The sequence below is a fragment of the Periplaneta americana genome, chromosome 17 (assembly GCF_040183065.1).
Source record: "Periplaneta americana isolate PAMFEO1 chromosome 17, P.americana_PAMFEO1_priV1, whole genome shotgun sequence".
Taxonomy (NCBI): Eukaryota; Metazoa; Arthropoda; class Insecta; order Blattodea; family Blattidae; genus Periplaneta; species Periplaneta americana.
Window position 1 is genome coordinate 62,995,271 of NC_091133.1, and position 16,801 is coordinate 63,012,071.

Below are 16,801 nucleotides of genomic sequence, written 5' to 3' on the forward strand. Positions count from 1 at the left end.
TGCCGCGTACATAAGAAGCAGTACTGCCAATCTAAATTCTGTGAATAAATGTTTCAAGATGATATAAATGGGATATTTGTAAATGCTACTATTGTCCTGGCTGGATAATGACTGTTTTCACAAAAAAGTCTTTCGACTATAGTTGTTTTATGATTCATTCCAGCAACACGCTCCACTTCCTCCTTACTAATTATAAGGGGTCATGTAGAGAAATAAAAATAAATATTTCATTATTTTAAATTCCATATCAATTAAAATGTTTTATTCAACTGTGAAATTCAGTATTGATCAAAGTAGGCTACCTCCATTCTATAGATTGAAAGATTTAATAGACATCGAAGAAGAAATGTTAGACCAAGGATGCCCTAAAGCCGAAAGATTAATGTATCCCTAGAGCTTCAAGAGCATCTACGCTTCGTTGAAATTGTATTGTGATGCTAAATGTGCTACAGAAATGAGTTTTTAATTAGTATTTAATACATTTCATTTGCTTAGTTTATGGTATGAGAGTATAGGTGATAATGATATTGTGTTGGGGGATATGGAAAAGGTATTTGACAGTGATTTTAAATATTACACTTGCATACTTTGTTCAAAAGTTTTATTACTCTACCTTAAACTCAACCATTATTACAAACTCTTAAAAATATCAGTACTTAATATAAATGTATATTTATACGTAATATACATTTATAAGATGATAGAAAACATTGCTATATTTATATAGGCATAGTAGCTCTTCAGTGAATATCACCAACAAAAACGGATACAATACAGCATCCAGAGTACAGAAAATGATCATTTAACTCTCTTCTTAATCTGCAAGTGCATGCCACCTATGGGTGATAATACGAAAGACTTCGGTTCCATTACCAAAGGGATTGGAGTTTCCTTGCTGACACAAAATTGATATCTGGACAGAAGAGAAATCAACCCAACTTTTGTCTGCATTAATCCAAACCGCATTCCTGAAAAACATAAATTTAATGACTTGATAAAAGTATAGGTACGTAGTAGATAGTTATTTAAAGGCGAAATAATAATAATAATAATAATAATAATAATAATAATAATAATAATAATAATAATATATAAATATTATGAAAGATAAGTAGGCATACAGGCACCTGCTATTATTATTATTATTATTATTATTATTATTATTATTATTATTATTATTATTATCCTTTAATGTACGTAGGTCTATATAGCCTATTAGCAAAAAAGATAGCATTATAAGAAAATCCACATGCCACATTATCTGAGGGAGAATGATACGTCAGACGCGTTAAATTTTGTGACTGAGCTATGCAATAAATTTATGACAAGATATTTGCATCAAAAATAATGTTCACTGTTGAAGCAATTGTTTACATTAATATACAATATAAAGAAAAGCGACAAAATGCAAGGTACCATACTTGTCTGAAACAAACCCATATTGGACTGATCCAGTCAAATGCAAAATGCTTGGAAAATAAAATTTGCTGTCAAATTTGGAACACCCGCATTTTTGGGAAGGTAATCACTGAGTGAAACCTGGAAGCAAATGCTTACTTGAACGTGTTGGAAGAGATTATCTTGCCAGCTTTGCTCAATTAAAAATAAAAGTACGGTATCCTTAGTCTTTACCAACAGGATGGTTCGTCATCATATTACAAATATTCCTGTATGGAACTCCTTGAACAAACACTTCCCGTACAAAGAATTGGACGACGTGGATCAATTGAATGGTCAGCCAGATCACGAGATTTAACACCGCCTGACTTTTTCCTTTCAAGATATGTAGAAGGTGGTGTATGGGTGCATAGAAAATTTGGAATAATTATGGAACATTTTAAGGATCACATCATTGTAGTTAATATCACTCCTGAGATATTTCAGCATGTCTCTGAGTGGAGGAAATGTGTACGACTGTACATTGTAAAAAAAATGAACATCATGTTGGACACATTTTGTAAATGTTTGTTTTATATGTTAGTTGACATTTCATATCATGAATATGATTAAAATATCTTAAAACTAATTCAGTTATTTTCCCAGATCCAACATGGCAGGGGGCTAAGATTGTGTGTGTAATAGGTTGATTAATTTGTCTCATATTAAATTGTAATATTCATGTTAACTTAACATAAAGTATCAGGCAAATATTTCGGTTGTTCTAGACTTTCGACTTAGCCTGTGGTTGAAATAGTGTCTTATTGTTGTCAATTGAAATATTGACTTCTCGCCTGAAATTGAATTTTCGAAGACATAATATGCTTATTTTTTCTTAATCTTTAAAAGATTTAGTGAACTCACCTATACATATCCTGGGTCCCTCTCCAAAAGGCAGGTATGCGTAATGGTGTCTCTTCGCTTTTTCCTCCTCGCTGAAACGTTCGGGATCGAATCTCTCTGGGTTGGGATAGTACTTGGGATCATGGTGAAGTCCCAGCACAGGGATGACAGTCAAATCTCCCTCATTCAGCACAATATCCGTACCAGGAATGTGATAGGTTTTGGTACATTCTCGGTTCAAGATGGGAACTGGTGGGTACTTGCGAAGAGTTTCTGTAATATTATATAAATTAAGCGTTAATATAATAATGGTCTGTCATACATACAGACATGTGGTAAAACAAGAGTATTTAGGTTTAAAGGTATATTATAAAAATTTAGTTTCGATAATAGAAATTAATAACCATTAAAGTGATGACCTTATGACATCCATTGACCTCTGGCTTTACTCTGTTTGTACTTTATTCATATAAAGCTTCCTCGCAGAGAATCTGATTATTAATGTATTAAAATCACTAAACCGCTTGACAAATTCTTAATCTGGAGATATTAAGAGACACGCATATTAATTGTTTTCGGATTATTTCTGAGACATGTAGGTCTACGCTGTTAAGTGTTTTAACATTTCGTTTTCGATTAAAATGCTAGTTCAATGGCTTGAAATGCAACAAATGTATCGGCTGCAAACCATCAGACGGTCCAAGACATGCCGGAAATTTTATGAAAACATTAAATAGTCGCTAATTGAAATAAAGTCATATCTTCTAATACTACAGTATATTTGAATAATAAATTAACAAAGCGGGGAAAAGGTAGAAGTGAAAGAATGCTGGTTGCTGTAGATATACTCAGTGTGCAGAAAGCAGCGGGCGTGACTGTTTCGCGCAGACGACGTATGCTCCCGTTCCCAGCATGCTCTCACGCCTACTGCAGAGGGATAAGAGGGGTATAGCATGCGCTCCGTGAGGAGTCCGAACTGAGTTTTCTTTGTAGGATACACTTATAAGCACAGAAGCACCGAAATTTTCGGAGGTTACAAGATCGAGTAAAATTTAGATCCTAAGAAAAAGTTTATCAGTAATGGATTAATAATGGATAATTGATAGCAATTAATCACTTATAAGAAACACAAACCTTCATATATATATATATATATATATATATATATATATATATGAACTGTAAGTGATGTCATTAATTTAAGGGGGTTATTCTTTCAGATGTCAAATAAAATAAATTAATACAATTTTGCTCATTTTGGCTTCCTTTTCGAGATAAAAGTGATTTTTTTGTGAAACATTCATAGTGTGTTTTGAGAAAGTCAAAGAAATATTTCAATGTTACATTCTTTCGGATCAAATTTCTGCACATTTAAAGGACAAAACTAAAATTCTTTCAATCGTTTATTATCATAATACACTGCTCTCTTTAATTGAGTGAGAATATTGGAAATTCAATCAATGGCTTTCCCAAAACACGCTATGAAACGTTTCATATAAAACAATTTTTATCTCGAAAAGAGCAAAATTGTATTGAACTTCTTTGTTTGAAATACCTGAAATAATAACAAATAATAACCCCCTAGAAATAATGGCATTACTTATAGTTCAAACTGTATATATATATATATATATATATATATATATATATATATACTGTATGTATATAGGCCTATATATGCGATCATCAGAATTGGCCTATGTGTATAAATTTTTAAGACTAAATAAATCATTCATTTAGACGTTAACTGCAATATAAAAAAAGAAATCTTTAAAATGTTAGTACCCATATAAAGACGTATGGTAATGTCTCGCATACTTTTTTTTTTTTTTTTTGCCGCAAGAGCCTACTTCATATAGGTATTGAGTTATAGTAAAATATTCTAGCAGCTTATTATAATAAATTCAGATTTCTACCAAAGTTCATTTTTGTGTTTCATTTCATTTTGATTAGGGTAAAATTCTTGCTGCAAGACCATTTAGTAGGCTGATACACTAGTATATGTATTACACGAGGTCGTTATTATTGTTAAACGTGAAGAATGATGTCCAAGAATAATATCATCTCAAAACAGTTACGTTTCTTATAAAAACTGTCAGAAAAGAAGAACATTTTCGGCAAATTCTCTGCTTCTACAAATAGAAACACGAAGCAAGAAAAATGGGCATGTCACTGATTGCATGGAACTAGACTCTTGTTCCAAACCAATGCAGAAATATTTGTAGTTTCTGCTTTTCTGTTAAGGCATGATTGTGCAGATATAGAGGAATATTTTCTATTACCATCTGAAATCCATTCAGTATTAATCTAAAACGCTCCTAGAATTTTTAAATGTTTTCAAATAAATCAGATTCATTCCTTGGTCTAAATATTCTCTACTCTTATATTGCACAACTTCTTTCCCATTGTCACTTGAGTGACAAGATATTTTACCTAATTTTTTACGTCAACATTAATTTCAGGTCCTGCAGAATATATCTGTTATGGTAACAATGGTTATTAGAGGGGGGGGCCCGAAACCAATTTTTCTCCTGTAATAACCATAATTTTTTACTTTTACTTTAATATATTGAGCGTAGTAAATAATTCTGCAAGCTGTAGATTTGAGTAGAAACTTTAAGTACAATAACCTCACTAAAATATGAAATACCTCTTTGTTTGATCTAATAAAGGATTAAAATAGATGAGAGTTTCTGTTAGTAGTTAATAAATAATAATAATAATAATAATAATAATAATAATAATAATAATAATAATAATATATTATTTTATAAAAATTTCTAGGAAATTCTACAGTGGAAGTAAGTTTACTATATTAATTATTTATTTCACTTTAATAGTTAAGTGTATGAAACAGTCTAGTAGACTAGTCTACTAATGACCAAGATTTACAAGTACGTTTTACAGTAAATTCTTATGAAACAGAGCACATATGTTATTTTATATACTATAATAATAAAGAGAAGTGCGCACAAATGTGCATTAGTTTTGGGCTCTGTTGTATTCCAGCAGCGATTTTCTCTTTAAACACTCACTGAAGTGGTATGACATTCCTACTTGCGATAGACCAAGTACCGGAATGAGAATGGAAATGATTTGACGTCGCTTCTCAAGTGAAATTATTCAGAGATGACGAAGTGATTGATAATAGTGCTATGAAACAGCTATGAAATCATAATGATGAGGAGATCTGAAAAGACGGGAGCAAGCCTTTCTCATGATCATCTTTCCCACAGAATTTAATATTGGAAGCTCTTTCGGAAATACAATCCGAATTTCGTTCAAAAGGAACCATAAGCTAAGTAACGATAAATGACTTCCAATTGCATGGAACATCTTCATGCAAATTTGCTGATTGAGTGAAACGTTGATTTTTCGGTAGTTGGAACATTCTTACAAATCTTAAACTTACCTGAAACGACTTTGTCTAAATATTCCATCTCTTGAACGGCTTCGTATGTGATTTTACCATCATGTTTCTTCAGAATTTCATCAATTTCCTGTCTCACACGATCCTGAATGTCCGGGTTTTTAGTCAGCTCGTACAGACAGAATTGCATTGTGGTGGAAGAAGTCTCGAAGCCTGCGAGGAAGAACACGAAGGCCTGGGCAGCCAGGCAGTTCATAGACATTGCTGAAAGAAAGCCAGTCTTGAGATGAGATATTGCTATACAATTCATATTGCAGTATTTAAGTTGAGTTTTTTTTTAAATATGCTTAATTTACTTTATTTCATCAATGATTATCACTACAAAAATTAAATTATATTTGCTAAATACAGTCAAACCTCCATACAGCGAAGATCTATATAACGATGAACCCGCATTAAACGATATTTTTTTCTATGGTCTCGGCAAATTTCCTATATACATAACGTTAAATATCCCTCACTATAGCGATGAAGTAATTTTAGAAACACCCTGTGACAACGATATGTATTTTTAACTTCAAGCATTTTCGTAAATTGGCAGCTTGGTCTTGCGGATGGTAGCAGATGACCCGAGAGTGGGAATTTCTACGAAGGAATGGACGTGTAACCAGTCTTCTTAGTTATTTCCCAGTGTACAGGTTACGAGGTGGGAGTAAGTAGACATGGCGATGGCTTCTGCTAAACAGAAATCAATAAATTGGCTACATTTAAAGATTTGGATGAAGGAATGAAACAGACAGCAGTTTCACAAAAATATGTATTTTCACAATCTACATTGACTACTTTTCTTTTTAAAAAAAGGAAAGAAGTTGAGGAAAGTGTTACGAGCGGAAAATTTTATCCAGCTCGAAAACAATTTCAGATGATGTGGACAGTGCTACAATAGAATGGTTTAATGAAATAAGGGCTCAATGTGTTCCTAAATGTGGTCCTATGATCTGCCAGAAAGCCCTTCATTTAAACTTCAAAGCCAGCAATTTAGCCGTGCATTTAGCCGTTGTCAGTCTCGAAGTAAAAGCGATGTAAAGAGAAGAGAAATGATAAATTTAAACTTTGAAGAATTGTAGATCAGAACATAATTAAGATTTTATAATATTTCATCCAAAGAAACATTAAGAAATTGAAATGAAATTGTGAAAGCTTGCTTTTCTTCAAGTAGCTTTTGGGATTCACGGATTTAGATAATCGAAGAAATACCAATACACAATCAAAACTAAAAGTTAAACACATAGGCAAAAGTAGTCCGGTCGTCTTTAACATATTAAGAAGAAGAATGATGACCGATTATTCAAGACTACTCTTCATTACATATCTAACAAATGGGAACGGATTTGGAGGGGACACATTTGAGTTTTATGAGACAGGATTAAATACTCATAATGTGTTGGAAATGTTGTTGAAGATAGCCTAGAATCGCTTTTAAACGGTGAAATGTTAGTCATTTCCTATCTATGACAGAATTAGATGTATTTGAGGCGATCGGCTAATTGCCTAATAGCTTGACTGGTATACAACGTCTGCACCTTAATTAATATACATTAGCAAATGGTTCCAATTTGTGAAACCAGTTCTTTTGCTTGGTTATTATCAGGCTTCGAGACTTTGGACCCGATACAATAAGTTTACTGTGCATGCACTATAGGTTGTTGACTCGCTGCAGGTAGATAGAGATGTGTTGAGGTAACAACGTTGCTATTTAGAGTAGAGTACGGTAGTATGGGGAAACACACATATGTACATTCTGAAAGTAAATATACATTACACGATGATAATGTCAAAAGAATGTGAAAAGCATTTATTCTCCTGTCTTTTATAAGCATTTGTGTTTAATTGTACACAGTGTTAATGGTGGAAATAAGCATGTAGCAATTTTAATTTTTTTTTTTTCATTTATCCTATTGGTCGTCTTTAGGAAGTACAGTTACAGTACCGAATTGCAATGTACCTACTACAAGATACATTCTCAGTGTCTCAAACGTAAATGTTTTTCGGTTATCTGCCAAAGTTTGTACTGTAGAATGCTGCGCTGTACGTCGCATGACGTGATAGGAGCAAAACGAAAAAAACCTAACATCATTGCAGTCTCTAAGACAGTGATCATCAACTCGCGTATGAACGGACGCAGGCAGTGCTTGGCTCATGCGTGCTTACTGTACCGGGCAGAGAACCGGTTTGTAACGTTGCGTTGCAGTGAACAGAGGCGGTTCTTGCCATCCATTTAAACAAGAGATGTGAGGAGCAGAAACCACTTCAAAACGTAGGCCACACTGAAGAAATACAATTTACAGATACATTATACAACTCACAGTAACGAATATGGCAGATACGAAGAGAAGAGCGTGTAGCATTAATTCAACAATTGAAGGAAAATGAGCTAGGAGTTAAGATCACAATGTTAGTAAATCAGCTGTGCGACTCAGTTATAAAATTTCAATTGTAATAGTACGATATTATAAACCTTTTAAAGATTGAAAATTTGAAGAATGTTTAATTACAACTGAAGAACGTTTCTCAGTGTAGGAGTTTGAATCTATCGGTTTGTCTCCTTCCACCGTGATGCATCCCATCCGAGGACGTTCAGGTGCAACTAGTAATTATTATCGGTCGTCATTTGTTGTTCTTTGGCAGTAGATGAAAATACTTATGTACGTGATAATACCCAACTGGTGATTTTTGTAAGAGGCGTTATTGAAAACCTTCAGATTAAGGAGAGCTCTTATATATTGTTCTCATAAAGGATACTACTACTGGTTCCGATATTTTCATTTAGAGGCTGTAGAAATTATTTTGGACTTTCTTGGAATAAACTTATATCCTTGGCAACCAATGGTGCTCCTTCCATAGTTGGAAGTAAAACGGCTGTAATAAGGAATCTAAGGGACGAAGTGAAAAGCGTTAATGTATCCCGTGAAGTTATTTCTATTCATTGTATTATACACCAACAGAATTCATGTGCAAAACAAATCAAAATGGTTGAAAAAAACACCAACACAATTATATCGAAAAGTCTTGCTCATTGTCAATTTAAGTCTTTCTTGACGAATGCAATAGCGAGTATGGCGATCTGTCATATTACAGTAAAGTACGATGACTAAGTCGTGGCAAATTATTGGATAGGTTCTTTGAACTGAGGGAGGAAACATCATCGTTCACGGAGAAAGAAGAAAAGTCTGTATCATAAGTGAAAAATGAAAAGAAAAAAAAAATGGATTTGTGAACTTGCCTTCTTAATGGAATTTTCTGAATGCTTTAAATTGTTTTCTACAAGGTAACAACAAGATTATTACACAGTTATATGACGGAGTGAAGGCGTTTAATATGGAACCACCTCTAATTATGGAACGTTAGCTTAACTAAAAGAATAAGTTACAGCACATTTTTCAAAATTAACAATGATATAGTCATACTAGTTTCTTAAGACTTTGGATTTCGAAGAATATATTCACACATCATGACGATCTGCGCCAGGAATTTGATTCGAGATTTAAAGACTAGAAAAATTTTCAATTTGATTTTCGATTATTATTTGTAATTGAAACTTATTGATTTACTTTACGATAGTGAATTGAAGGACAAATATCAAAACAAAAGAAGTTATCTGACTTTTATATGAACTTTCCATGTCTTAGATTTCCCCGTTTGTACAGACATCCATTTTCGGATTCACATATCTGTGCGAACAGTAATTTTTTTCCTATGATGAAGATAAACAAGCCATGTCTTGGAAGCCAAGTATCGGATCACAACTTAAAATGTGCTGTCACATTATGCACTATACAAACAAAAGTTTAAAACGTTGAGAAATCGCTGAGGGAAAATAGAATTAAACAAATCCCGAAAAATCAGTGCTAATGCCAGTGTTGAGTGGACTGAATGAAGTTAAATTTCTTCATTACTATTCCTAGGGTTTTTATGTGTTTTGTTCAACATTTTCCTTAACAGAAGCAGTTTATACATCTACAGTAATTGCCATGCATTACCCGAATAATTAACATGAAATGTGTATTACATTTCTAAAAGTAATTATAAATTTATTAACTTCTAACTTTGTTGAAAATAGGCTACAATGTTTTTTTTTTTTTTTTTCAAATTGCTTAAGATAGTTTATTTAGTTATTTCTATTCAGCCCGTATCTTTTTTCATCAGAAAACAATCCTAAACCTATGCAGTAAATTCATATTGTGGTCCCGCCGCTGAACGTCTTACCTGCCCTGTTACGACTTTCCGCGGGCGAGCGGGCAAGGCTTGATGACGACACAGTCCTCTGAGTTGAGGGCCACTGCTCTAAGAGATAGTCCTTTATTCTCGGGTGACTCTATGTCCACTAATTTGCTATTTTGTTACACAATGTTCCATATCCGTTATTTTTACATAAAATTGATTTCCACTTCTGTTTTACACGTTCAGTAACCGGTGTACTTGGTGTCTCATTAATTATCTGCATCATTTTCTAAATTAATTTGAGGGCTTCCGGCATCTCTTGCTCTGACTTTTCTAACCGTGTAATAGTTTCAGACACAGTTTGAAAATAGGTTTGTATGAAAGCCAAATTATTCGTCAAAACCAAATCCAGAGCGTTTTCCTTTGCGTATTTGTTGGCATTCATTCTACAGTGCCCCCACCCACTGTACGCTTTACCACTATACCCAATACGCCGTTATGCGGATTTCCCACTGAACTGCTCTATTGGGTCCGAAGTCTCGAAGCCTGGTTATACAGTAGAGCATCGATTAACTGAATATCGATCAACCGAAACATCGGTTAAGCGAATGCGTTCCAGTCGGCAAATTCAAATTTGCGCGCGCGCCGTGTAGAAGTTTTGCTAGCTCTACTTGCGAGATTTAGTGGCAAAAAAAGAGTCTCAGCTATGAATAAAAAAAAAAGTACTTCTTTTTCTAAACTGTAGGCTACTTTAATAACCATTTTGAACTTGTCAAACTAGGCTAGTTAGGTCTTTGTGTTATTTGTAAGACGTGTAATACAAAATATATAGCCTACCGTATTTACAGTTTTGTGTTTAATATCAGTGTTTTTTTGTTTCATACTGCTTCTATGACACCGGTACAGTTTGTCGGTTATCCGAAAAATCAGTTATCCGAACACCCCTCGTCTCTAATTGTTCCGGATAATCGATGCTCTACACTGCATATAATAAATTTCGAGTGATTGCAAGTATGAAGATTTGCAGGTAGGCCTATAGTGAAATGAGACCGACGTAATTGCAAGATATGTTTCTAATTGATGTTTACATAACAGAAATGAAAAGTTTTCCATATTGTTCAATTAAGTGTGGTTATGAGTTAAGAATTAAAATAGGCTATATTTGTATAATCTTAATATTAGTAACTGTTTTAATGCTCTGCCTTTTACCTGGTGGTCATCTGTTCCATAGCTACACAAGGTCAGCAACATACTGCATCGGACACTCTGTCTTGAACAGGACGGTTTTGTCTCAGACCGTCCGAGATGACAGTGATTAAACGCATTGCTATAAGCAGACAGTGGATTTTAGGTCCCGGTCTCCCCAAAGATCTTTTTTCCTCCGGCCTTCCAACTAACACTCTACATGCATTCTGGATTCGCTGATACGCACTACATGCCCTGCCCATCTCAAACGTCTGGATTTAATGTTCCTAATTATGTTAGGTGAAGTTTAAAATGCATGCAGTTCTGCATTATGTAACTTTCTCCATTCTCCTGTAACTTCATCCCTCTTAGCCCCAAATATTTTCCTGAACACCTTATTCTCAAACATGAGATAAAAGAGAAAAATAATTCCAATCCAAACACTCACTGTTATCATCCGATGTCTTCTCCGAGATAGTGTGTCCGTTCTGATGACCATTTTTGCAGTCAGCGTCCACTGTTCCCTTGTTCTTGATTTGAATCAATAGTTGTATGAAATCATTGCGTTTAAAGCTATTTTTTTCACGGTAATTGACGGTTTCTTCTACCATATTACGGAAATATTTTGCCACTTTTTTGTCAAGAGGCCTTATTTTAAGAAAGTCTACTAAAGCAGGTACTGTAAAAGAGAGGAGACTGAATAAAGAATTGTTAATTGTTGGTTCAAATATTTTTCTTCCCCATTGTCGAAATTCCGCATCTGGGTTCTTGAGACAGTTACACTGTATGCCAAAAGCGCAAGATGATATTATGTCTGTAGAAAATCTAGCAACGACGTCCTTTATTTCAATAACTTCTTCGTTGTTAGCTGTTTCCGTTAGACATTCGCCAAGCTCCTGTCCGCAGTCGACCAAAGTCTGGAACATCATCTTCATTTTCCCGGACGTGAATGTTGGTGTCAGTTTAACGCGGAGATTCCTCCACTTAGTTCCGGGCAAAAGAAACAAATGACCTGTTAAAGGTTCCCGCTCTTCGTTAATATAGAAACCTCTGTCATGAAAGTTGGAGAAATCTTTTACTAATACGTTCTTAATGATTTCAGGATCACGGAAGAGGAATTCGGCCTTTGTAAACATGTATGTGCCTGCATATTTATTTCCTTCTAGTTGGTCGTATAGTTTTTTGAAAACTTCTCCAATTGATTTCCGTTGTAATACAATATCGCTGAAGTTTCCAAAAGGAAACGTCGGTTCTACGTAAGGTACGTTTCGTTTCTTCCAGTATGTCCAGGAGCGTTTGAAGTAAAAGTAGATTGCTGTTAGTGTGCAAACTGCTATGACTCCAGCGTAGAGTAGAAGCGATTCAAATATGACCGCCATCTTTGAATGTTTCTCTGACGTCTTCTGAAATATAATGAACGAATAAATTATTTTCATTTAGCTTAAATAGAATATATTCTTCATATAAATGAATTAAAATAATTGTAAACTCTCATTGAGAATTAAATGTAGAAAGTAATGTTTTAAACTAATTAATTAAGGATCTCACACGCTTGCTCTCTCACGTATCCTACAGCAACAGATAAAAGGAAGCTTGAATGTGGGCTTGGTTTAAATCACTAGAAATTTAGAATTCTCAAATAAAAAGAAGATAATTCTTTGCGAATAATACAATTACTTAGTTGATTATATAAATGACAATATAAATGTTGAACTTGTAAAAAATGCAACACAAGCTATACTGTACCTACGGTTTTGAATCTGATAAATATATGTTGGTCATATGGTCATATGCCAGAAGAATGGAATATCGCTATGGTTATTACATTATTTAAAAAAGACGAAAGGGACAATTGTAATAATTACAGAGGCATCAGTCTCTTAGGAATATGCTATAAAAGATATGCTAAAATAATATCTGCTCGTTTAAATAAAATCGCAGAAGTATTATTGCAAAATGAACAACATGACTTTAGAAAAAGTAGATCAACAATAGACTCTGCATATACTATAAATCAATTAATTGAAAAAAAAGATGGAACACGATATCGAAACTCGCATCTTATTTGAGGATTACGAGAAAGCTTTTAATAAAATAAATAAGTTATAACAGAAATATGGGAAATAATGCTTAGAAAGGGATATCCTCCACATCTAATAAGAGCCACACGCAGCCTATATTATAACATAAGAATATGTATAAATATAGGAGATGACCTAGGAAAACAAATAGCAAAAATTAATGGCGGTCTAGGATAGGGGTGCCCATTGTCCCCGACATTATTTAATATACTGTATATCTGGGCGATGCCATTGAAACATGACTGAATGTTTTATGTTGTGATTTTAAAGTAAACACAACGAATTTGAACTGTCTACGACCAAGTCGTCATATCAGATTCTGAAAACCATCTGCAAAGCGCTGCTCATAAATTATTTCAAATAATAAAGCATTGCAATTTAACAATATCAAATTCAAAAACAAAGACAATGGCCTTTGAAGGTAAACAACATAAGGTAAAAAATTGTAATAGATTAAAAAAATTATTGATCAAGTAAGCGATTTTAAATATTTCGGCTGCAGAATATCCTGTCAGAAAAAATTGGACATGGAAGAAAAGCTACATAATCATCAATGGGTATGTAGAAATGTAAGGAGATCATTAGGAAACACACATGAAGTTATATAAATAATTTGCATTACCAATACTCCTATACGGCGCAGAAACATGAATATTAACAAAAGAAGACCAATGACGCCTTGAAGCTTCTGAGAAGAGGTTTCTGCGATCAATAGCAGAAATTTCATGACTTGAACATAGGTGAATGAAGAGATAAGAAATAAACTTCAGATAGGAGAATTAAATCAACTCGTGAAGGATTACCAAAGTAAATGGATGCATCACCTAGATAGGATGCAGGAAGAGCGCTTCCAGAAGATAGCTTTACAATATTGTTCAAAATGAAGAAGAGATATAGGTCGGCCGAGACTTCGATGGAGGCAACAGTTCTAATTGGGGACGGAACGGGCTGATAGACCCATACCGTGTTGATGATGATGATGATGATGATGATGATGATGATGATGTTGATGTTTATTACAGACGTTATGCCATATACGGTATTGTATATTGATTGGAGTTAAATAGCAATCTATTTGAAGTGTTTTGAAATATGTTTAATTTCTTTGAGAAATTCCGTTGTACAAGTGGTGTAATGTATTAAATTCTCTTAAGTATATCCTTAGCTTTTGATTTCGAAAAGTACAGTACTTTATATTGAGTTTTGCACTCTCCTGAACCATTTCTGTGGTGTGGGAAAGTATGTCTTTGGATTCAACAGTAGACATACCGATATCTAGAATGCGGGCCTCCCTGGCCAATATGGCATAGGGTCACCTCGGATACAACACAGTTCACTGGACGGAATATGATTTCTAGTGCCCACGCCGGTATAGAAGAATGGTCTGCTTGAATCGCTGTCTACTACACCACATCGGTGGACTTATTTCACATGATATGTATGTATAGAGGGTGTTAAAAAAGTATCCAATATTTTAGAAGATGCACCTCCTATGAACAAGTGTTCAGATCTCAGAAAGTATGTGTTATAGAGCCCATGTTTATTAGATGTTTTTTCCTTGTTTTGATACATACTATCACCTCCTAAAATATTGGATACTTTTTTTTAACATCCTGTATACTAATAAAGTAATATCCTCATTAGAATACATATGTACATATTATCTGTATTATTTTATTTTAATTACGAACTGCCTCCCATCGAGGGTAACCCTTATGGACTTAGTATACTCTCAACATAATATACATGTGTAAACATAAGTAATGAATAAAAAAGAAGCAAAGATAAATTACAATTGCCTTAATAAGCCACCATGTTATTAATTACGATTTGACAGGACAGAAGATCATTAATTTATGTCTTCGGTTATTTTTTCTTGTGGTGTTTTTCAGATATTCATGTAATTAAATAATGATATTTGGAGCGTTTATTAAAATGTCGCCTCCATTTATAATTAATTATTTTAAAGCACTGATTAGGAGCTATTATACACGATTACATTTACAATTACCATAGGCAAACATCTTTCGTAATGTAATCTATTCGATATAAAAACACAGACCCTAATAAAATTAATGTCGTTTGGAGGCTTACATTGAATCTGAGCAAAAATATCAACAAAAGGACACATTTTAGAGCATACGTTGCCAGCCTAAAAATACTTTTTAATACAATTATTGAATTGCATACGTGGAACAATAAAAGAGTACTAATGAAAAGACGCAAAGATACCCTTACGTATGAAGTAATGGCAGTTCCGCTGATTTTTTATGACTCCGAATTTTGGACCATACAAAAGAGCATGAATAGAAAATAGTAACAGCTCAAATTTAATTTCTAAAAAGTGTAACATTATGTAGGCTTTTATATGAAAAACAGATGAAGAAATTAGGGCAGAGCTAGGTATATTCTGTCCGTTCCTTTCAATAATGATATAGACCCTAATTATTGGCTGACTCGTATTAATAGAAAGGGAGGACATCGATGCCCATGTGGACCAACTTCTGATTTTATCAGCCTTTTCGAAACGAGGATAAAAGTAATACCGGGGTATTCTAAGGAAACCTGTGCCTCTTTACTTTCGTTTCTCTACAATACCGCGGTTTCCTTATGCTTGAATATAATTGTGATTATTCCGCTATGAAATAATTTATCACTCTCGCTGCCTTCCAGATCTTACGCTATCAGCCGTAACATCGTACGTTCCTGGGCTGTGTTAATACTTTTCAGAGAGTCGTGATTATTTTCATATTGTGAACGTTCCTCTGTTAATTTATTTTTTTTATATTTTATTTCTCATTCTATCCAAATTTTGGAAAATAAGTCAGTGAGACGTCCAAGAGCGCCCAAAATTTTAGTGCACATGAACATTTTTCCTTCTAGACCTATTGAAAATAGAAAGACTGCTGGAGTGAATCTGAAGGAGAAGGAAAAACCTGCATAAAGATTTCGTAACTGTCAGTTTTTTATTGGGAGACTGGGGCAAGATATTTTGGAGAAAACCTTATAGAGTAAGCTATATCCTATGTCATATTCTCTTCCTATTTCCTCTGAAATGAACTATTTTCTATAGCGTAAACTAGTGTAAACTTGACTATTTTAAAAAAGAAAGATTTAAACCATGATATTAGATGCACTGAACATATTTTTAAAGTTGCTTATTTTTCTCAATTTTTAAAGTATTTTTTATTATTTTAAGTCATAAATAGGGATGATAATATTATGGTTTATTTTTTATGGAAAAGTTCACCCATTGTACATTAAATTACTTGTTGTTTATAGTACGTGCAATCAAATGGACGCACACTATTTCAGTAATAAAGGAATGTTAATTTCAATTAGCAAAAAAATGTACTTTTATCTGCAATAGATAAAAACAGGTAATGTAGCAAAGTGTAAATACCTTGGTTCCATTTAAGCAAAGTCATTAACTACCTTGTCTTTCTATTTCTTAAACTTTCATAAAAGTGAAATATTTTTACATTAAAAATATGCTTCTCACTTATTTTTCTTCAGTAGACCCACAGTACTCAATATTATTACTTTTTATCTTAAACTAGCTATTAAACTTCAGATTGAAGTTCTGCCTGATATGTATATCTATTATCAGACAATACATCTCACTTGATGATGTGTCATAAGAAGAACAATTTTGTATACGTCT

The 16,801-nt window shown here is 33.6% G+C and overlaps 1 protein-coding gene across 2 annotated transcripts in view; it reads right to left on the reverse strand.

Moving 5' to 3' along the window:
* Positions 1–584: 584 nt before the first annotated feature.
* LOC138692791 (probable cytochrome P450 6a14) overlaps positions 585–16,801 on the reverse strand; it is a 47,758-nt gene continuing 31,541 nt past the window's right edge. For both annotated transcript variants that reach the window (XM_069816002.1, XM_069816001.1), the window contains exons 2-5: positions 11,505–12,459; positions 5,693–5,914; positions 2,302–2,553; positions 585–968 (exon numbers count right to left, since the gene is read on the reverse strand). In XM_069816002.1, the coding sequence (XP_069672103.1) occupies positions 799–968; positions 2,302–2,553; positions 5,693–5,914; positions 11,505–12,435 (1,575 nt within the window). In that variant the 5' untranslated portion in view covers positions 12,436–12,459 and the 3' untranslated portion in view covers positions 585–798. The remainder of the gene's footprint in view (positions 969–2,301; positions 2,554–5,692; positions 5,915–11,504; positions 12,460–16,801) is intronic.